The sequence below is a fragment of the Meleagris gallopavo genome, chromosome 7 (genome assembly GCF_905368555.1).
Source record: "Meleagris gallopavo chromosome 7, MGAL_WU_HG_1.1, whole genome shotgun sequence".
Lineage (NCBI taxonomy): Eukaryota > Metazoa > Chordata > Aves > Galliformes > Phasianidae > Meleagris > Meleagris gallopavo.
Window position 1 is genome coordinate 5,387,924 of NC_139410.1, and position 23,298 is coordinate 5,411,221.

The 23,298-nt window shown below is 41.5% G+C and overlaps 1 protein-coding gene across 21 annotated transcripts in view; it reads right to left on the reverse strand.

The window, feature by feature from the left end:
* Nucleotides 1–23,298, reverse strand: part of IKZF2 (IKAROS family zinc finger 2) — a 112,193-nt gene that overhangs the window by 15,762 nt on the left and 73,133 nt on the right. For 17 of the 21 annotated variants that reach the window (XM_085228708.1, XM_085228711.1, XM_085228699.1 and 14 more), the window contains 2 exons: nt 13,156–13,263; nt 5,593–5,730 (listed from right to left, as the gene is read on the reverse strand). In XM_085228708.1, coding sequence (XP_085084834.1) covers nt 5,593–5,730; nt 13,156–13,263 — 246 coding nt within the window. The remainder of the gene's footprint in view (nt 1–5,592; nt 5,731–13,155; nt 13,264–23,298) is intronic. The other 4 variants (XM_085228709.1, XM_085228705.1, XM_085228704.1 and 1 more) reach the window with 1 other exon arrangement.

Consider the following 23,298-nt stretch of genomic DNA (forward strand, 5'->3'; position numbering starts at 1 on the left):
TGCAGGGGTAGTAGAGAAAGGCCAACCTCCATATCTTCTGCTAGTTCTCTCCCACTACTTCTACTGCAGCCTCTGGTGTCATTTCTTGTTCAGTTACCTTTTCTTTGTATTGTGAAATGAGCATCACCAGCCTGCTTTCCTCCCTCCCGTATAACTTGACTGCCTTCAGGATCCTAATACAGAATAATCAGTCATCTGTTCTTAAACATGTAGCTGTTTGCTAGCACATAATACATGAAAAATGAGGTGTTAAAAGCCTCATCTTTGCTTTCTTTCTGGTAAGGAAGAGCAAATACCAGGCAATCACAAAACAGAGTATCTGCTCAGGTGAACTTGTCAATTCAGACATTCATAATAAGAAAACATAGCAATTTATTCATTTGATTCCATTTGTGCCTCTGCTGCTAGGGCAAGCTGAGTACTTCGAGTTTTAGAATCTCCCATATGCTATAAAATGATTTACTCTGCTGCTTTTTTATTTGTACAGGATGCTCCCCCTGAGAAACACAATAGTTTCTCATTTACAAGGCAGTCATGCTGGCATCAGTGAAAGAGGAAGAAAAAGCATAAATATGAAACAGATCGAACATTGCAACAAACTGGGATGGTGTTCAAGTGACCAAAGTAATACCCAGTGCAGTCTGGGAGGTCCGAAATATTATCACTGATATGGCTAAATTCTTAAGGTTATGCAAACACTCTTTGTTTAGAGCTATCTGCACTAGTTCTACTCAAGTAGTTATTGAGATTTTATAAGAAAGGAATGATTACATCTGCTGATTTTCACTAGGAACTGGTGTCTGACTGTCCTTTTAGCTTAACAAATAACTGTGTGAGAATCCTGGTTTCCTACTCAGTGGCTGTAAATGTCCTCACTGTGATGGGACAGGTTTGGACATGAGTGCCACTTCAAGAATTTCCAGTCCTTGGCATGCCAGATGCACAAGACTTGAAGTGGGAACCTAGGCAGGTGCAGGGGGCTCTATATATCTCATACAATGACCTGCTGTCTTTGTAGGACTTTACCTGCCCACAAAATCAATTGAAAGCCTAATTACTTTCATAGCTATCTGATTTAACCCAAAATTTAGTGACATTTGTATTTCCTATACAGATTAATAATGAAATAATTCTACTGTTGGGCATATGTGTGCAAAATTTCCTAGATGGAATTTGAAACCTTTCTTCCACAAAAAAAAACAAATAGTGCTAAAAAAGACATCTGTTCTTTTCTGAAGCAGGCAAAAATTCTGCTCGGACTTTTAAGACTAAAACCATCACCAGTAAAAACATTTTCTTTTCTATATTGTATGCTGTAAATTGTCTCCTGCCTCAGAACTCATCTCCACAACCACTCAATCCCACCAGTATTTGAGTTGAGGTGAGAGTAAGTTACCAGAATGTGCATCGCTACATAGACTTCCTGGGAAGGAGGAGAAATGGAAGTAGCCTAGGTGTGCTTCATTACATTACCTTGGGTAGTAGGAGCTAGAAGAACAGCTGACATGTCATAACTAGCTTTGATACAACTACTTATTTTAACCTATGAAATTATGGTGTCACCTCAGGAAGACTTTTAATCTAAAAACAATGTATCCAGCTCATTAAAAGCCCAAGACTGAGAATGCTTCTATTAAGGGAAGCTTTCACTCTGTAATCAGGGTACATTCCTGGATGTTCACTCTCTCTGACATAGCTGATGTCCTCAACTGCAGTTAACATCAAATGGTGTTTTCAAGCTCAAACTCTCAATATGCAAACCTGGATGGTCTCCAGAACCAAGTCTTTATTTCCCTGAAGACATTAGTGTTAGGGTCGTGGGGATAATTTTCAATTTTCTCTTCCTCATTTATAAGAAATCACACATTATGTTAAAAAAAAAAAAAAAAAAAAAAAAAAAAAAAGATTCATGCTCTTCCAGTGAAGAAAGAATTGGGGGGAAAAAAAAAAAAAGCCAAAAAATTGCCCAGCATGTGTTTTGCTGATAAATACTTTTGTATGCAGACAACAGACACCAAGCTAAGTCTCAGTTGGTATAAATTAGTATTATCCCATTACCCTCAATTTCCTTTCTTAAGTTCACAATATTGCTATTTTAGAAAGTGTATGTGTGTGCACTAATAAATGACAGGATATATTCCCACAGACCCTGGTGTGAAGTACCCCACAGGACAAGCATTTTAACTACATTTTAAGCAACTAAGCAAGAGGAAAGGACACAGGGTCATTGTGTATTTTGTGTGCAGTTGGCCTTTGAGCCTCTCACAGCCTAAGGCCAAGCTCCTTTTTCCTTCTCCTAAGAAGAGAATTCTTCTCCACTTTATTTTAAGAATTTCCCTGGACTTTTTGCTTTGTGGAGATGAATAAATATATTCATATATATTCATATATACATATATATATATATATATATATATATATATGAGCATAAACCACAGCTGGCATTCGGTGTTTCTCTCTATTCGATAATGCAAACATCAGACACACTGCCTTCAGAGGCTGTCATTTTCATCACCCCCAACACACTGCTAGCTAGAAGACCACACACTAATTTTTACCTCAAGGACCAGAACTGCTCAGCTGAGAATGGCTGGCAACATCAGAAGAGCTCTCCTGCAGCAGACAGCATGTAACTGAGCCACTGTGCTGAGCTGGGAACAGGCCCCAGCCACAAGGAAGGGCAGTTTAGTGAGAGGATGGAGGGAGGCCCAGCACCAGGAACTTGAGCATTCCTACCCACATGCTGAACCCAGCCTCTCTCTGCCCCTCACTTCCCCTTGTGCCTTTTGGTCAGGTGACCCAGCCGTCTGCAAGGCAAAGATAATTCAAATCAAAGCAAATATTTGCAGCATGCCTATAATTTGATCAGAGTGCAATGTTTGAAAAGCTCCCAATTCTCAAAGGGCTGCCCAAGTTCACTGGAATTAACCTCTGCAACAATAATTTAGAGTGATCTGAAACACTGGCCAAAATAGTTTGAGACACAGCACAGCCACCTATACCCTAAAAGCAGGATGCCAGCAGGAATGAGAACATCCCCACATCCACCTTTTCTTCACATTATGCTGTTAAAGGTTTGGACAGAAGTTCCTCTGCCATGTTTCCAGAGGCGTACAGATCCAAGTAACACAAGGCATCCATTTTAGCAACTGCAGCACATGGCTGGAGAAGATATTGATCTTAGCTGGGCAGGCGTCAAAACACTCAGCAAAACCAAAGCCCTCACAAAGTATTTGGAAAGAGGGACAGGTAATCTAAGCACTAACATGATGCAAAATTAAGCAATAATTGATATCTCCAAAGCATATATTCACTCAACCCCAACAATATCCTTTCAAAGTGTGTAAGACAAGAGTGAAGAAAATCAAGGCATTCTTCAGAGTTAACCTGAGCCTTAACTTTAAGCAAAGAGAAGAGTAATCATTTGTGCATGCTTTTCTGGTGCCTCTGTGCTCCTTGGAGAAAGGACTTATAGCAGAACTGTACACCACACACTGAGCTTCCCAGGTGGGAGCATTGGGATGTGAGGGGAGATTTATCACTAGTACCCATCTGGATCTAGAACTACCTGTCACTGCCAACTGCCATCACTGTACCTCCTCTAACCACCAGGATGTGAAGCCCCTTAGACATTTGCCAGGAGAGACTTAGTCACGTTTGCCAAGGGGAAAAATAGGGACCAGTTGAATTCAAAGTGTTGTTCTAAGCTAATTTTGCTGAAAAAAATAAAAATTAAAATAAAAATGAAGTGGTTGTCTGAACATTTCTATTTTAAACCCAAGCAAAGTCAGGTTGTAAATAAAATAGATGATCATATTGGGTTTGCACTGGTTTAACTTTGGTTGTTAGAAAAATCAATGCAAGATCAGCTACTCCAACTTCTCTGGGTGGACGAGGTTAAAGATTTACCCCTGTTGTCATAGCATCAAGCTGCTTAGAAAAGACTTTAGATTTCCTCAGAAGCACACTAATAATAGTAAACCCATTTAAAATAAAATCAGTGAAAAATAAATCTCTAAGTTGAGCAGAATTTGAGAAGAAACTCCATAAAGTGATCTCTGAAAGACTCCTACTGTCATACCTCTATTGGCCAATTCTTATTTCCCTAAGAAGATGCTGGCCGATATCATCAGCTACTTGGTTAATCAGTTAGGCCCATCCTTGTAGAGGGAAGAGCATGTATTTTGTTGAGAATGGAGCATGTGGTTACACTACTACTATCAGCAAAGCGCTCCATCAAGTGCAGAACGGGTACCTGCAAGCAGCAAAGCCCTAGGATGATTCTTTCTACTGACTTTTACACGCATAAAGACAGGCCTAACGCAGATAATCACTAACTTCAAGGTCTCTGAAGTCATCCATTAGATTTTAAAGGTTGATTTTAGTCATCTAAAAAGACAGTCATTACTTAATAGCGCTGTAGAAACATTTGGGGTTATATGCTTTTATAGATGTGAAATTTTCACAGTACATATTTAAAATTTTTGGTTTTCTTTCCACCAAAAAATAGTCCATAGTAGAAATGTTGAACAGATCTCATTTTGTCTTTTTTTTTTTTTAGGTTTTTAGAAGTGACCTTTCAGAACTTCTACATAATTGATTTCCACATGACGCCACATGACTATTCTCAACAACGAAAAGCAAAATGGAAAAAAAAAAAATTGTTCTTTCCCCTTTTCATTTACCTATTGTCTATCTTCTTGATATTCTCATGTTTATGGTATTTTCTACTTGTAATGGAAAAAGTATATATATATTTTTATATTTCCTCCGCAATAAGAAATTATAAGTACTTTAAGTGCCAAATATCTAAAGTTAATTTTTAGAAGTTACAAGATGTTGAGTGTCTGAAGCACTGATTTTGAATGAAAATAATTTTCAGACAATCCTTTTCATCTGGCACTACAAATATACCTACAACCTTGCAGTCAGATGTTATGCTTGTTTCCCATACCAATAGCTACAGAAATGTTTGAACACAGATTCAGGCTTTGACATTTCTTGCTTTCAACCATCTTTTTGGCAATCTTCAGTATTTCTGTATATTAACACATGTAGCGTTAGCACAGTAACACTAACACATGCAAATGCATGAACATTTTTTTTAATACAATTACTTTCATCATCACTGTTGACTTCATGTTGCTCTGGAGGTTTTTACATCCTCTTTTCCTTTTTATTTTTTTGATATAATATATTACTATAAGGAGTAGAAATAATGAGTTCTGAGTATGTCTACCACCCTTACTTCTTAGAAGTACCAGTCACTTTCACCAAGGAAAGGAAGGGGATTCATAAATTCCTTAGTTTTTATGGCAACTCCGTACAGGTGCCTTTACCATTTTACTTTCATGTCTGCATGCTTACATATCTAAAAAATGAAATACCAAATTCAAAAAATCAGCAAAAAAAACACTGTTAAACCAGAGTGGGGATTTTAATTCATCTTTTCTTCTCCTGCTTGAGGAGGAGTGCAAGCAATAGATTAGATGGAAGCAATGCAAAGCACAAAGGAAGGAAGAGAAACAGATGGAAAACCCTCATAAGATGCGCTCCAAGTGCAAGAGACCTCAAGGCATGGTGTCCACCCACCGTGGTGACTCAGGACCTGCCCGGCGGCCTCCATGCCAACATTCTGCATGTAGTTGTGGCAACGTTCCTTGTGCTCTTCCAGCGAACTGCGCTGCTTGTAGCTCCGGCCACAGTAGTTGCACTTGTGAGGCTTCCCCACTGTGGAGAGAATGAGAGGGTCAGGTCAAATCCACAGCAGCCCACCTGTGCTACCAGCATCATATCTTCACAGCAAACCGCTCTTGAGATGGAAAGACAACTAAGAAAGGTTACTCAAGTCCCATGCCTTCTTCCCAGCCCCGTTTCCCCCACGCACACACCTCCCACCTACTGGGTACTTGGCTCCATCAGCTGTTCACACTATTGCATGGTATCTGCAGAAGCAACAAGAGGTGGACTTGCTGATCGTAAAGCAAATAAACAAGAGGGGAAAACAACCCAAACAGCTGAATCACATCCCGGCACTGCTTCTGTGTCACCGAGTCTCGTGGGAAAGAAACTTCTGAGATGTTTTGCCCATGGCACGAGCAGCTGCTTTCACAAAATTGTGTTGCCCCAGTGGCCTAATTCTGCTTTGAGCCGGGGAAACCCATCTCATGGCACAGAGGAGTTCTCTCAGTGAAGCAGCTTTGCCAAAATTACCAAGGGAAGGTTTGGAAAAAAACAAAACACAGACAACAAAGTAACGTTGGTAACGGCCACTGTTCCATATCAGAGCTAAGCTGTCCCCCGTAATTCACAGAGACCAGATAATATTAAAAAAAAAAAAAAAAAAACCAAGAAAAAAAAAAAAGCTGAGTACAACAAAAATCAAGCCAGATGCATACAAGATATAACTGCATTTTTCTGTGTGCATGCTTTTCACTCAGGGGCAATATGAATAAATGGCAAATGACTCTTAACACACGCAAAACCTGGCACCAGATTCCCATAAAGTACATCCCTTTCATAGCATGTCATTAAGAAACCACAAGAACAGTCTAAGCCAATGCCAGAAAGCTAGCCAGAAGCACCGTTTGCCAAGCCATACTAATAAAGGTTTTTAATATAATTCCAACTTGAAGAACACAATCGTTTATTCTCTAATAACTAAAGAGCTATTAAGTCAATGCTACAAGTCCAGTAGAACACCACAGGCTGAGATTTTCAGAGCTGACTGAAGGATGGGGAAAGTCAAACTTTGCATAGTTTTCAAAATCTGTGGTAAAAATTTTAGTTTCCATCCAAAGACATAGAGTATCCTCTGTTGGATAACATGCATGTTTCTATTGGGTTTGTCCCAGTCTTGAAAGTTTTTCACTGTCATTTACTTAATGAAATCCAAGCTGGACTACTGACAGATAAACACTGTCACTCCTAGGCAACCTTCCTACCATTGTATGACAGACCTGGGGCTGTTTCAGTGCTGGGGAGGAAGATGTAGGGGGCACAGTGTGAGGATACACACAGCCAACAAGAAGTTGGACAGGAAATTTTTTGTGTTAGCTTGGTGTCAAATCAAGAAATCTAAAGCAGCTGAAGGGATTAAGCTAAAAGATCCAAAGCAGGGCTGAATTAGGCCACCCTGTTTGGCTACATTAGGCTTTCAAAATCTTAGGTGAACCATAAGATGAAAAGGAAATGTGTGATTACTTTCAGCTACTCAAGAGGTAGATGCTATTAATTAAATATATTATCATCTAGCACAGATAAGCATATTATCTTACCAGCTTGTAGGAGAAAAAAAAAATCAATTCAACAATAAAAAAAAAGCTGATATTACCCCTCTTCAAATCGCTGCTACTTGCATTGCAACTATTTCACAAACTATTCCTAGACAACGAGGCTGAGAGTTTTCCCAATGTTATCTGGGACATATGGCTACCCAAATCCCATCAAATTTCAAGGTTCATAAAAAATGATAAAAGCTAATGACAAAGGCAAGATTTCTACATGCAGTATGGGATTTGAGGAACGTAACTCCCCAAGGAAAGAAATACTCCAGCACATGAACTCCTTCCTCCAGGGAGAAGACAGGAGAATAAACAACAGATGACAAATGTTAGCCATGTTGCCTAATACGCAACTGGAAGCTGCTCAAACTCAACAGGGAAGAGCAAAGAATTCCAATTCCACAGACTTGAACGTAACTCCCTCGGGCTCGTTTGCTAAGTTGGTCCCCCAACTCTTCCTTCTCAACAGATGCAATTACATCATAGCCTAGATGTGACACAGGGAAAAACTGATTTATTCTATAAAATTACACAAAGCAACTGTAACTTGGATTGTGCCCTCGATCATGTCAGTTCCCCAGTGGGAACAGGTTCCAGTAGTTCATGTCACCAGCAATGCTCACAATCTAGCTGGTGATGAATGCAGCTAGCAGGGGAAGCAGCTACAGTCTGGATTTTAGGAACCTCACTGTTGTGACAAATGCCAAGACATTAAAATAGTCACTTATTTCCCTTTTTGCTCTTATCAAAATAAGTCATGATAAAAAAATATATGTTTGTGGATATGAACATTGCCAGCAAGTGTACATTTTTCCATTTTTTGTGCTACCCAATATAAAGATGTAAAGGTGTCTTAGAGAATTCAGTTCCAGTGATCTTCTCAATAGCGTATTTTGTTCCACACAACAAACCACCAGGTTAAACCACGTAGCTGCCAAGAAACATGTCAGCCTTTGTCAGCCTATAGTCAGTAGAAGTCAAAAGCTGCTCCCAAAACATACAGCTGTGCTCCTGGGCACAGGTCCTGGTCTTTGCCGAATTCAATTGCACTATAACCACCAAAAACCTTCTCAAGCCCACACCAAAGGCTGCTCTTTCAGTGAATTCTTTATGGAGCCATCCAACGCTTGGCTCAGCTTGAAGCTAATTTCTCCAAGCTCCTGACCAAGGACCCTGTCACACAGACATGGCGTTCAGCACTCCATGTCACTGTACCAATGGCAGTGGCACTTAGGAAAGGTGGTTTGGAAGCCCCTGGTTTGGGGTAATTAATCCTGTATCACCTTTAGATAGAAAATTACCACCACTCATTCTCATAAAAGTGACACAATACAGTGAATGCAAACAAGCCCAAAATCTTGAGAAATCTTCAATTTGTCATTGAACTGGGAAAGACCAGGGCACTGGGTAAAACCCAGCGGCCATATCTATGAAAAAGATGACTTGAATACAAAAAACACACCTTATTTTTCTTACTTATATGTCAGAGTTTCCACACATTTAAGCTCAGATTCATACAGATGACAATGTGGCACAGAAAACCCACAGTGGAGTCTCAGCCTCAAATGGAAAATATTATGACAGTTACACAGAAAAAAGACATTTCAATTTGAAGCAGATTTTTTACCATGAAACAGGTAAACCACTTGCTGAAATTCACAGAGCGACCGAGTTTGCTTGTGAAATGAAAATGTTTGCATGCAGGGAGGTGTGGAAAGAGGAGGAGGAGACAGAGTGCTCAGGAGTAAGGAATACTGGAGTCTTTGTGGGTGAACTTTGATAGCTGAGAAGTCTGCAAGCAGCAACAATGAGATGGTGCAACACTCAGGTCAATATTCAAGACAGAAAGCAGACTCGGGCCTAGGGAAACTGCTTTTAAGTCATAAAAGAAGGTCAGTGAAAGAGAAAGAGCCTGCAAGGCATTCACTCAGCATTTTGTTCTCAAAAGAGATGGGAGTGCATAGCAAAATATAAAGTAAGTCAAAGGGAAATCACAAGGCGTCCCAGGTAATACTTTGCCATGAGCGCTCGGCATGAGAAAGGCCTACGGAACAGGTTAAGAGCAGCGATGCTCTTCATCGAGCGAAAACCCTGCCTCCATTAACACCAATGGCAAATATTCCCTGGCTTCAGCAGGCAGAATTGACTACTTCCACATTTCCCTGTTTTTGGTATCACACTCTTCTCTGCAGCAGCTTGGAAAACGATTTCTTCCTGTCTATCTGTCCAGCTCAGGCATTAACAGCACAGCTCATACAGGAAAATGCATTACTTGGGTCCTCCCAATGCCAGGAGTATTAAAATGTTATAGAACCTTTACACTGAGCTTTTTATCAGACTGGAAACTGCCCAAGATGGGAGTTGCTCTGCAGATAATAAAGTACCTATCACAAAGGAGCCTTGAACGGGGCTCAATGTGGCAAGATCAATTTTAACACCAAAGTAGGAAATATGATTAAGACTCTAGGTTGGGAGTAGGGAGCCTAGGGTTCAATTCTTAGTTACACTACAAATTTTGTGACTGCAGGCAAGTTACACTGATTTCCCATGCTTCAATTATTCATACATACGATTAAGGTAATAATTCTCTTCTTCTCAGCATGTAAATGAATTCAGGCACTTTGTGAGAGACACAGAGGCTAATTTGGTGGAATTCACACAAGTAGGTAGACATAGAAAAATATGGTCCATATCTCTATTGAGAAATTAAGGACTTAATACACTGATTTTATTAGATATGGGAGCGAACATTAAAGAGCAGAAGGAGATATTTAGGATGGCATAGAGTAGAAGCTCAAGTGAGAAAAAGAAAATCAAATTAGAGAAAAAAGTTGGTGGCATATTAGGCCGCTTGAAGGCACGGTATCCTTCCGGGCTGTGAAATGATCACCTCAGAGAAATGTAGAATGACCTTTAGATTTTTCCATTTCTTTTAATGCCATGGAAGACAAAAAAAAGAGGGCTGGGGTAGTGCTTAGATGTTGCCAAAAGAACTGAGGCAGTAGAGACGCGTTGATGAAGCATGGTCCATCCAGTTCACAGCTGTAATGTAATAGAACACCTCGCGTGTCCCAGAGATGCCTATCCCAAAGCCTCTCACACAAAATATTTACATAAATAATAGACTTTTGAACAAATTAATTAAAAGAAAAAGTGAGACCTAATCCCATGCTGGCTCTGAGCAGCACGTAGCTTTACAAAGGAAACTGCCTCCCACTCTGATGCTGCATCTCGCTGCTGTGCTTAATGACTGCAAATGTGTTCATTGAAATTCATGAGGGCTCTTTGATTTTTCTTTTTAATTTTTTAATTTTTTTTTTTTTTTTTGCCCAGGAGATTACATATAGAGACAAAATAATCAGTATACACTCGAGTTCAGAAATAACAAGTCCCACAGCTAATCCAATATTGTCCAAGCCAACCTGCATTCAGAGGTCACAAGATGTAAACATCTAACATAAGTCTGCAGAGCACATTAACACACCAACTAATGACACACAGCCTTGAGTACCTCCATCTTTGAGTGCTCAACTTATGACATCTTAAAGCAGCCTGATTTTCAGAAATAACCCATTCTATATTCATATTATGGTAACTTAGCTGTAATCTTTTAATGCTTGTCAGTTCTGACAGGAGCAGCAATACCTGGGGTACGTGCCAATGTCTCTGCACTGGAGTGGCAGATAAATACATAAGTACTCTGCTCTACCACTGGACTTTAACACAGCTCTAAAATAAAAGGCCTGCTTGCTAATAAGCTGCAGATTCACTGAAAGGAAGCCTCTTCCGATTGCTTGATAGGGAGGAAAGGAGGAAGGACAAAACATAATAACTTGATTATAGTAACATTACAGGAGTTCCTTCTTCCAGCTCTTTGCCATCTCCAACAGCTGGAGGAGTTCAAGCCATATGTTTTGCTTTTTCTGATTTTTAGAAAGAGGAAGGTGCTGGTTTACTTCTTAACAACTGATCTCTGACAGAGATGCAGGGATCGCTGTGGACCTCATGGGGTTCTGATGTCTCTTTTTTCATCTTTTAGGCCAAATACTAGAGTTTATGAGGTTGTGGGAACAGATAGGTTCACCAGGTCATGCAGGAGAAGAGAGACCAGCCAGATAGGTCTGTGCTTCCAGATGTTTCCAGGCACTTAAGAATCCTCAGTGGCCTCAAAATACAGCAGGACAACAACAGAGATAGTTCACTTCACTCACTTTATGACCTCAGAGCCCACTGCCTCTTAGTACAGATAATCAATTGCCTATCAATACATATACAACTATTCAAGATACTGTAAACCTCCCAGTAAATGAAATACCTTTTGCCCTTTTTGCACAGCAGCAGTCAATGGAAAGTTATTTCTGTCAACAGCTACCCTGTACTATTACAGCAGCCCTAGCCAGCTAGTAGCAAAACACCACTGTATGCTTGTAGTGCATCAGCACGCAGTAAAACAACGGCAAAACATTACACCTACACACCCTTTGTTTTCTAGGCACGCCTGCCTTTCCAATACATATCTCCAGAGCACAAAACAGCTGCCTAACACCTGCATCTACCTGCCAGTTGTTTTTGGTGTTGTATGACAAGCAGCTAGCAGAGCAGTGCTGTGCTCCTGACGCTCAGCCCTTCTTTCTGTGGCAAGTGGTGTTAAATAGATGATAGATAAGCTCCAAGGATTTCATCCATGCTACAAATACACGTGTGCACACAGAGAGGACAAGCAAACATGCCCATCGATGCAAACTTCCAAGTGACTACACCTTTGTGTAGTCTAGCACACAGGCTAGAGTGCAGTGTAAATCAAGAGTACAACAGCCATAGCACTAGGATCCTTATTTGTACCTTCAGGTACTGCCTGCAGCCTTTTATTTCTTTAGTAGCTCACTGTGATTTATCTCACAGCTTCTAGCACTTATTGGCTCTGCTATTTAATCTGATTCATCAGATTGTGTTTATTTATTAACTGATCTGCACAGTTTTACAGATAAAACAATGTTCCAATCTGCCACAAGGGTTATAAATAAGTAGGCAGTAGTTTTTGTGCCAGAAGCTTAACAAACAAACTCCTGTTTCACTGGCACTATCATACAATTATTGAAATATCCCTAACCATCCAGACCAAACCATCCTGTCACAGTCTCTCAGCACCCATTAGATAAATTAAAAACAGAAAAGCAAGAAGTTTGCATGCCAATTTCTTTCTTTGGAGCACAGACAACAAACAGGTTCCTTCGAAGGTTTGTATGCTGTGTCTGTGTGGAACAATGTATGAAAATGGAAAAAAATAAATCTATTTGTCTAAGTGAAACTATGCTAACAAATGAAATACTAAATCAAGTAAAATGCAGATAAAGGACACCGACATTGTACTTATTTCTGAAAAGGACAAAATCTCTGGTTACTTGATCTGAATTCATGTCCCATAAAACATGTACTGCAACAGACAGAAGCTCTCATCACATACTTCTCCTGACTTAACTCTCTTACCTTCAAAATAAGAGCTTCAAAGCCAGCAGAAAGGAGCTGACACTCACTTCAGTTGGTATTAATGGCAACAGAGCTCTCAGATCTCCCCTCCATTTGAAAGTCTCAGCACAGATGTTCTGCACTTGTGCTGCGAGCCCAGTGTCCTCGTGCCTTATCAACGTGTCCCATACCTTTCACGCACCCCTGGCACTTAGCAGGGGAGTCTCAAAAATTTTACAAGGACTCCGAAATGGTTAAACACTATTAAAAAGAAACACGTGTTTAAATAGCACTGTGGTGGTGAGATAAACTAACAAAAACCAGGAAGACTACAAATAACTGGGGGCTTTTATCACTTTGCCAGCTTTAAAATCGCTTAAAGGCAACTAGGCTTACTGCAACTCACTTGTAGAGGGTAAGAGGTCCTGCGACATATACAGGAGCTCACTGCTGTAGTTCAGTGGTCTGCTCTGGACAGGAATCTCCTCCTGCAGTGCCATCTCTATACCTGGAACTGGGTGGAAGCAGGATGGAGGTTAAATCTTAACTGCATTTACTAGCTCTGTACTTTCCACTCCACTTCAGACCTTTAACATGATATTAAAGTCGACTTGATACGTGGAGCATTCATCAGTTTATGTAACAAACCTTCCAAAATACCCTCTTCAGTTTAAACCTGCCCTAGAAGCACAGCCAAGAGGAACAACAAGAACACATTTAGGTGGCTCTGTTGTTCCTCTGCCCTGCCTGCTCAAATGGCACAGCTAAGCAGGAGCAGGAGGGAACCCACACTTCAGTGGGAGTCATGCCAGGCAGCGGCGGGCTCCGAGGGGAGAGGAGCAGCTCACAGCCCAGCACAGGGTGTGGATACCTCGGCTCAGAGCAGGAATGCTGCTGGACAAACACTCCCTTGAGAAGCTCTCATTTGTGTTTTTTCTTTTTTTTTTTCTTTTTTTTTTTTCCCCTCTGCTTTTTTCCCCTTTGGGTAAAACAAGCACAGACATTGGGCCAGATTCATAGGCAGGGTAAATGGAAGTAATTTCCCGAAGCCAATTTACATCAGTTGCTTACAGTTCAGTTATTCCAAGTGCAGCCCCTTTGCATATCTTGCAGGAGTCCTTTAGCATTTCATTATAAAGTCAACGGAACCTTTGAATTACTTCAAGCAAGCAGTGCCAAACATAGTGTTAACCAGTTATTTTATACCATCTAAATAAAAGGGGAGAGAACATCTGACATTTAACCTCCACTATAGCACAAAGTAGTTTTATTTTTCCTGCACAAAAACACCAAACAAGCCCTTAACTTTAGATCATTCCTTCTCATCCCTTGGCAATGAGTTCTACGTATACACTGCTGCATGAGAAAAACCTATTTCTTTCTGCACCTGACCCCTTTCCAGCTCTGTGTCTGATATCAGGAGATTTGATGAACAAGCTCCAGTTTCCCTTAAGTAAATTTTTTCTTTTCTTGTCAATGCCATAAACAGAGTTTTGGAAGCAGACTATTAGCAGCAAGCTGTCATAAAGATAATAGCAAGAAGGAAGAAATAACGTTGACAGTTCCTGTGCTTTTCCCAACCACTAGTGCTAGGAGTTTTCACTTATTTTGATCAAGGCCAGCAATAAAGCAAACCTTGCTTCCAAAAACAGGTCAGGCAGCAAAACTAATGGGCTCCTTTGGGACATGAAAATTTTTACTCATACTTTCCCTATTGCCCAAGAACAAGCGTGGTCTGTGCCACTGCGTTAGTCTCGTAAATACCTGCTGTCCAAGCATGGGTTTTGTCATCTCTTGCACAGATGTCAAATGAGGACTGACTCCTCTCACATACGTAGTTCTCTGCCAACATGCCTGACATAGATTTTACCACTAGATTACAGAAGAGCTTGAAATAAGGGCGAGACGGGGAAATAAGCAGACAGCACTGAGCCTAGCTGTGCCGCCTGCTGCTGAAAAGGCTCCTCCAGCTCGCTGCTCTTCTCAGCACACAGAACTTACTGCGGCTTCATTCAAGCAAAGGAATCCAACACCACAGGAGCTGGACAGATACCTCCTGTCCCACCATGCCTTCCACCGCCCAAGTTCTGCAGTCATGTTGCCACTTGTTGGTATTCACCGCTCCACGTTCAAAGTTAGCCATGGCATTTAGCAGGGGAAAAAAAAATTCAGAATAATTGAGAACAATTCTCAGCAAAACAAAAATTAACATGAAAACTGTCTATTAGAGGACAATTGGATCTTTGAGAAATGAACGCAGGCTTCTGGACAGCCTCTGTTCTAGTGCAAGCCTGTACATATCAAGTATCTGTGTTTGACACTGAGGTTACATTAATCTCTTTCGGGTAGTAAAATCCAGCAATTCCTGTTAGTCTCAATATCTTCCCTAGATTTTCTTGTAGAACAGAAAACAAATAATGACATTGCCAGAGCACTTGCAGTCCCTACGAGTTTTTTAGGTTTGGTCAGTTGAAATAATGAGAAGGGAGGAAGGGAGGAAGGGAGCAATGATTTGGGATTTTAGGGTGTTTCTTTTATTGGTGTGATTAGTTTTGCAATACAAGCTCTGGATAGTTTCAGAAAGTGTATCCTGGCTGAAAGAAAGGCAGACAAAACGAAAGGAAATTAAATATGGGTGTGAAATTAAACCAAAAGAAAGTAAAAGAACAGGAAAGAAAAGCATCTACTTGGGCTGAAAGAGAGAAAAGCTGGAAAACAAGACACGGCTCTCTAAACACTCAGAAATATGTTTAAAAGGTTTCCTGTAAAAGCAGAGAGTTTAGGAAACTCTGAGTACATTTAACTGCATTCCTTGATGATAGAAAAAAAAAAATCACAGTGAAGCCTTCACCACACTATTCAAACTGGCAATTTCGATGAGAAGTCTGAAGCAAGAGCAGAAGTGTGTAAAGCATTCCTTATTTCACAATACCTGGGAGAAGAAAAAAAAAAAATATTGGTTCACCTTTTGCAGAACATGCTGGGGACAGTAAAGCTTCCTTGTCTTTTCATCTTTGGCTTGAACTTGGGCAGAAAAAAAATGGATCTCTCTCTCTCTCTCTCTCTCTCTCTCTCTCTCTCTCTGAGTTTCTATGTTACTTGACACAAAATGGTCCTTTCCCACCTCTTCACCAACGGTGCAATCATATGTCTGTGACCATGTATCAACCAGCTCTATTCAGCCTGGAATTTATGCTGATTAAGGCAGAAATCTTGTGCTTCTTAACCAGATCCGTGCTTGCAGTCTCTTGAAGTTGGCTCCTCATGAGCCCTTGGGCCAAACTCACCGTTTGCAGAAGACTAATGATAGGAATATAATGGATACATTTTTCACAATACAGCTGCTGTGGACATTTTACTGCAGCATGTAAAAGTCAAACAAAGCACATTTTCTGCTGGATGATCTATTTTTTGTTGGAATGAAGCCGCTCGGTTCCAAAGCATGCCAACAATCCATCCTTTCAAGCTGCTCTACAGTAATGCAGCTATGGATATTGAGACAGATCTGATCCTACAGTGCTAGAAGCACGTGCAGTTCTTCCCTTAGCAAGCTATGGTACCATGATCCTTCAGCTTCCAGCTCCTGGAGTCAGTTGAGGAACGGGAAAGATTAGCTTACATGTTTTTTCCCTCCCTCCCTTAGACAAAAATATCTTTAGGTGAATAGAAAGGCCAGTTTATCACCTTTCACTGTCCTCATTTGTTAGCATTTATAACCTGGAGTATTCAGATTAATGATTTGTTTTTTTAATTCCTGGAGTTAGAATCTTATCAATTCTGCCAACATAAATGCAGTTTCTTCAGATTAATACTACAATTGTTATCAAAAGCACAATTCAAAAACACTTTTGTGCACAACCTATTTTCCCTACTGGAAATCTTCTGCTTTCCTGTTCTTTTAAAATCCACTGGTGTTGAGATGTCTCTCCCTAAATGCGCTTTTACTTATGCCTTAAATCATTTCCCTGCTCCATCCTGGTGTTTTATAGGAAGAAAATTGATATTACATATGAATCACAGAATAATGTGCCTCCTACAAAAGACATCACTCTATTAGGAACACATTTTAAGTGGCACATTTACCGTGCATTTAATTTTCATTTACAGTATGTGCTGTACAGCCAGCACACTGCCTATATCAGTTTTAGTTTTCATAACCTATTCCTGACACCTAATACAACCTGGGAGTGCTGCTCCAGGATTTGGCAAGAAGGAACAGGTTGTGGATGAGCAGGTTTCTCTGACTCACCTACACGGATCAACAAGGAAAAATAAAAGGGAGAGCGCGGAGATTGCAAAGGGAAGAAAAAAGAGAGCGTGAGGGGGGAGTGACGTGTTTCTGTGGATGCGGTGTGTAATGCAGCTGGCAGCCTGCCTGCTCGTAGTGCCACTGAGTTCCAGACATGCCAACCCAGCTGACTCAGCTCTTAGGAAGAAGGAAAGAGGAGGGAGAATTTCACAAACATTTCTGATTGCCAAGGGACAGAGGTTGCCGGACTCTCCTCGAAGATTTTCAGAGCTATCTTTTGCTTCGGGGATTCGACTGGTGTCCGCGGAGAGGTGCAAGAGAAAGATGCTCACTCAATAACCTCATACAGAACTGCTGTTATTGAATCATGCCTCTATGGCTGCTGGAAACCCAGCAGCACAGCTCCGGCCCACAAAGCAAAAAGTGTCAGCCTTTCCTGGCCAAAGCTAGCTGCTCTTAGACAAGCCACTGTCTCCAAGGAGACCAGCAAAGCGCATGCAGCTGAAGGGTATCCAAGTGAGAGAGAGTCTATGGCCCGTGTCGCTTTTCTATATAAAAATTTCATCATCAGTTTCTCACCACTGCATCTTTTATGTGTGATTTATTTACTAGGAATAGCTCCAAGCCCTTAAAGGGCTCTGCCTGTTTGCGAGAGCCGCTCTGTCCCATGCATTTCAGAACAGACCAGATCCTGCAAGGCTGTGGGGGGTAAAGACTGTGCTTTTCCAGGCTTCCACTCCTAACCGAGAAGAGGTAGGAGCAAGAAAATAGCTATTTTCTAGCACTAAGAACTGCAACACAGGCAGGCTAAGGCCCACACTGTCAATAGGCATACACAGCCCGTAATTCTCACTGAAATCAAGCAGACCTCAGTGCTTTTGAAGATAAGAGCCAACATGAATTGGGCCCAAAATCAGCGCTAGGAACTGAGCTTGCCTTAATTCCCTCATCAGGATCCTCACCACAGGCTTGGCCCTAAGCCTTTCCAGGGCACATGAGAGCATTCAGGCTGGCCTGAGTTCTCCCAGAAGGGATGGAAGGACGCGTGGGGAGCACATTCTCCCATTCTCTACTCTGATGAGCTGGCTCTCCAGACAGAAGTAATCTCAGGACAGCAGCATCTTGGTTGCCAGACCCCAAAGCTCCTACTGAGCAACACAGCCCCTCGAACTGCTCACACACTCTTGCATACTTAACATGAACAAAAGGAGCAAGTTTAAGGCGCAGGCTTTCCCAAAAGGCAATGCTGTGCAGCACACAGATAACTGTGCGGCTGGGGAGTGCCCCGGCCAGGTGCTCTTTGTCAAAGTTTCAATAGGCAGGGCCTCAGCTGCATTTCTCCAGCTTCAGGAATGAAGATAGAGATCTCATCTCTCCGTTGCAAAGCAAAGAGGGAACTTGGGGCACCCTGTCTGAAATCAACACAGTACAGTTATGCAAAACTTGTGTGCAACTGGCATCTCTTGTGTAATCCTCCTTGTAATTGGCCTCGCTAACTACTCCAGAAAGGAAGGAGGGGCAGAGGGTGGAGAAAGTTCACACTTAGATCAAATAAAAAATGGGAAAATATCCAGAGAGCTTTAGTCAGGTAAAAACACAGTTCCCTCTCATGGGAAACCTCCAAGACAGGTTTCCTTGAACTTCATACATGGTTATAAATAGGAGGAGAGTCACGCAGAGTTCAGTACCAGTTCACTATAAAAAAAAATATCTCGACATTCTTATTTTCCTTCTTGAGTGATATCCATCAATATCTAGCTGTAAGCCAATTCATAATTACAGGTTGCTGAGTGCTCAGAACAGATCAGCTGTGGTTTTCTCCAGCTCTGCTATGGCGTGGTTTTAACCAGTTTACATGCCCACCCCCAGCCAACTACCACTTCTCTCGGCTTTCTTTCCAAACAGCAAAAATACCTCTCTTACCCCATAAAGCACTCATACGTTACCAAAAACGTCAGTGGCAGCTCTCCATTTTACATAGCCCTGTAAAGCAGCTCAAAGATAGCGATGAAAGATGGCCTCAAACCCACGTTCGATTCCAAGCTTTAACTTTCTGAAACTGAAAGGCATCATGGACTCCACCAACAACAGACAAAGGCCAGTTCCAAATGCTGCACTTCCTTTCCTCACAGGCAATATGCAAAAGCTTTTTACCCTCGAAAATAGTTTTCTCAAGGGAAAGAAAAAAAAACAAATTTTTCCTTCCTAGGGCTGCTGTGGTATTTTGCTGCTCAAACAAAATATGTGCAAGAATTGGTCTTGGTTTTGCTGAGATGTGGCTTTGTAGAGTCAGAACTGCATTTCCATCTCAAGTGCACAAGAGAGCTGTCACATCTCGGATCTCTGCCCTGTAAACATAACTGCAGCTACCTCACAAGGCTGCCTGTGGAACAGGAGGACTCCTGATTCACTGCACCGCATCACTCAAGCTAACAGTTCTGCCATGAGACATCCAAAGACTGAAGGCTGGCTGTGTAATGCCTGTGTTTTCAGCTGCCCCTTGATTCCTAATTTGTACATCCACGTGCCAACCTGAGCATCCAAATATTGGATTTGAGTAATAAACCCTGCCCACAAGGAAAATAAGACCAAAAGAGGCCTTTGTAGGTTGACTTTAAAGGAACAAATGAACTGTATACCCTTAAACATCTAAGCTACTAGACTCTCACCTGGCAAGTTGTCCATCGTATCCATCGTATCTCTGGTGCATAAAGACAAGTAACTTAAATTAAGCTACCTTGGTGGTTAGGTACCTGAGTTTGCAAATTGGGTCTCCTAGGGCTTTTTCCTATTTCATTTTCCCTTCACTGAAAAGCGAGGCAACAACACATACCCACTTCACACAGGCTTTGGGCTGATGAAATAGATAGCGTTCATAAAGGAAACAAGATGCAAAAATTGCAGGCTAAGTAGTAAGTCCTTTAGTATTATTAATAATCACCTCACTATTGTGTCTAAGATAATCACGCAGGTATCAGGATATAATACCTCAGTGGTTATGGTAACGATATGAAGTTATTATTCCTTCTACTTTGTAATTATCTCATTTCACCATTGAACAAAGGATACGTAAAATTGGGGAGATAATACACAATGCTATGCAGCAGGGTCACCGTCAGCAATGATACTCTGCTAGGTACTGACGTGCCCTTCATTGCAGCAATATGCCTGCACCTCGCAGTCATACGTGCATCCTGCACTCTCTCCATCACGACAAGGTTGATAAGTGGTCTTATTTTTATTTCACTGATAGGTAACTGAGGCAGAGATCAGGTTAAGGGGTCTGCATCTCTACAATCTAGATCCCTCACAAGAGAGTAGCCAAAATTCGAACTTAGCAATCAAAAAAGATGGGAAGATAAAAAAAAAAACAGTCTAGAGCAGAATCAACACTGGACAGATGACTGCAGACTATAAATGTTGTCACAGTGTAAACTAAGTACAGGAATAATTCAGTCACAGAAGATGGTGTTAGAAAAAGCAATGATCTGCAGCAAAAGAAATGGTAGTTTAGGTTAAGTATCAGGATGAGAGTCAGTTGTAAGAAGCAGATGGGAAGTGGAATCATCTCCCTAGGGAAGCAATAGAAACAGCTTCTCGGGATGTTTAAAGAACAGGTTAGGCATGCTGCTTAAGACTGCTGCTATCATATTCATCTGCTTTTTTGATGCTAGCTAAAGCCCACATGCAGCACTGTAGCACAATGAAAGCCTGGAGGAAAGAAAAAGTCACCATCACATTTGCTTCTGCAAAGCAAGATGACTGGTATAAACTCGCAGTGGAAAAGTGTCCATTTTCTCTCCAAAGCACAGGAGAGCACTATAATCAGGCTGGCCTGTCTTATGAGAAGGACGTGAACTGCTAACATGGAGAGCAGACAGAAAATGGGCACAAATCTGGACTTCAGCAGCCCTGTACCAGACACACACATCTCACTGCTGGCACTGCACACAAAGTAGGAAGAACAAGTCAATATTAATGAGAGATGATTCTAGGTGAATCTTACACCCTACTGAAGCTGTCTAAACAAGGACCTTGACACTCCCAAGTACCATGGTGCTGTCTGAGCTGGATGCAGTGAGAGAAGATCCAGGAAGCCTAAAGAAAAGGGCAAAGGACACCCTGTCCTCTCCTTGTGAGCAATTTATTGCGGTGCAGAACTGAAATGTGCCCTAGGGAACTTTTCTTCATGGTGAATTTGCAGCACTGGGAGCGCTAATATTCCATTTCCTTCCCCATTTTGGAATGCAGGACCTCCCTATCTTAAAACAAAACTCATCCTTGCCATGGATTCAGAGACCCAACCTGACACCAAACACATGAGTCTGCTCACTAAGAAAAGGAAACTAGGGAAAGGAGGAGACACCGCAACCTCTCTCTCCAAATCTTCTCTTCCCGCTTCTGTCTGCTGATAAGAGAGGCCTGGCTGGCAGTCCTGCTGCTGGCAGAGACCTAACAAGGCTGTGCTCCATCAGGTTACAGCAGGAGGCACAAGACTTGTCTGAGACACCACAATAACTTTCAGCACCCAGTAATCTTGCTGAGAACTAACATACAGAACAACAGTATTCCTCAGTACTGGTGTCTCTCATTGCTAACAGATGGGGTGAGCCTTTCTCTAATCAGTCAACTTACAAAGTGGGCCCAAAGCACTAAAAGGAACAGGGCACTCCTGCTTACACACTGAAGAAGCAGGGACAGCGTCTGTTCCCACCATCTCAATTGCACACCCTAGTGAGGAAGGAAAAAAAATAAGACAGAAAAGCTGATACCCATTGCTGAGAGAGATTCATGAGGCTGGTACACACAGCACATTTACCCATGCTTGCCAGGACCACTTCTCCTATTTCTCTGTCTTATCTATAAGAAACAGATCTCTTGGGTTGAACAGTCAAAGACTGATTCATAGCTGCTACAGATAAGAGAGAATCTTCAAGACTTAAAGGTCCAACAAGCAAAAAGCAAGTGCTTTGGGTGGAAACTCGCCTTTTCACAAGTTCCCCCTGAACACAAAGTCCAAGGGTCCTTTTTCTGGAAAGACCATAATCTTACAGCATCTTTAAATCGAAGAGGGTTTCTCATTGATAATGTGCTCTGTAGAAGCTCGGTCACACTAAGCTTTTTCTATACCAAGATAATTCTGAGCATGAAAAAGATGATCGTTTTGTGTAGCTTACACTTGACACACTAGAGCTCTGGAGGTAAAAGTGACTCTAGCACTTGAAGGCTCAGGTTCAGATTTAGTGAAACATGGGATACAAGTTGACTCCGCATAGATTAAGCTTCAAAGAAGAATGCCTTGGAGATAAAAGGTCTTACATAGCAAACTCCTACCCTTGAATACATTTTGATCTGCTTAACTTCCAGTGTTGCACATACAAACAACATGGAAAGCAGAATACTTGAGATTTTAGAGACTACAACACAGAGTGAAAGCCTGAAAGGTACTGGAAGCACTGATGAGAAAGCAGAGCTGCTTTGGCATTGTGCACGTACTAACAGCAGATTAGAAGCTGGGATCTGATATGAAAATCAAATGATTTGGGGAAGTGATTAATCCCACTGAGTTCAACTAAATCAGTGTAAGAAAAACTGAGACAAAGGGCATTTCTGCCAGATGAAAGAGAGCTCTAAAATGCCCACTGGCTCATCACAAGTGAGGAAAGATGCCATTTGCTAACCTACTTGCAGAAGTAAGATTTGTGTGCAAAATATTGTCTCCTCCCCTTCACATACTTTCTTCATTTTTCAGATAGTGTCCTACTTGCTCACATTAAATTCTTTTCCCCTCATTCATGATATACTTGAGTCAGTCCGGCTCTCAGTGTAATGAGACCTTCAGGTCCCAAGACTCTTCTAATTATGATGTTCTCATCATTAAAAGCATGGTTACAGAGAAGACATCGACTTCAGCCAAGTCTTTTGAGAGTGGAGTTGTTCAAAGTGGTACAAGTCTCTCTGAGATGAAAAAAGCAATTTACAACATAGACTTGTTATTATTCTTAATCACCATCTTTGCCACTCTCCCAATAATTCTCACTGCTTTTGACAGGCAGTGCTTCCTGCACAGAGTTGTGTTTTTCAGCTTGTGCCAGTTCATCCAATTTTTCAGCTGGACTGAGGCACTCACAGGTGATATGACTGAGATGACTCTCCCAGACATGCATTGGGACAGGCATTTTGTCAGAATTAAGAATTGGCTCCCTTCTGCCTCTCAGCAGTCAGTCACACGCACAAACATCACTGCTCCATTTCCCTAAGAAAAGGTTCTGCTGACAAGAACTATGCAGTTGCAGGCTA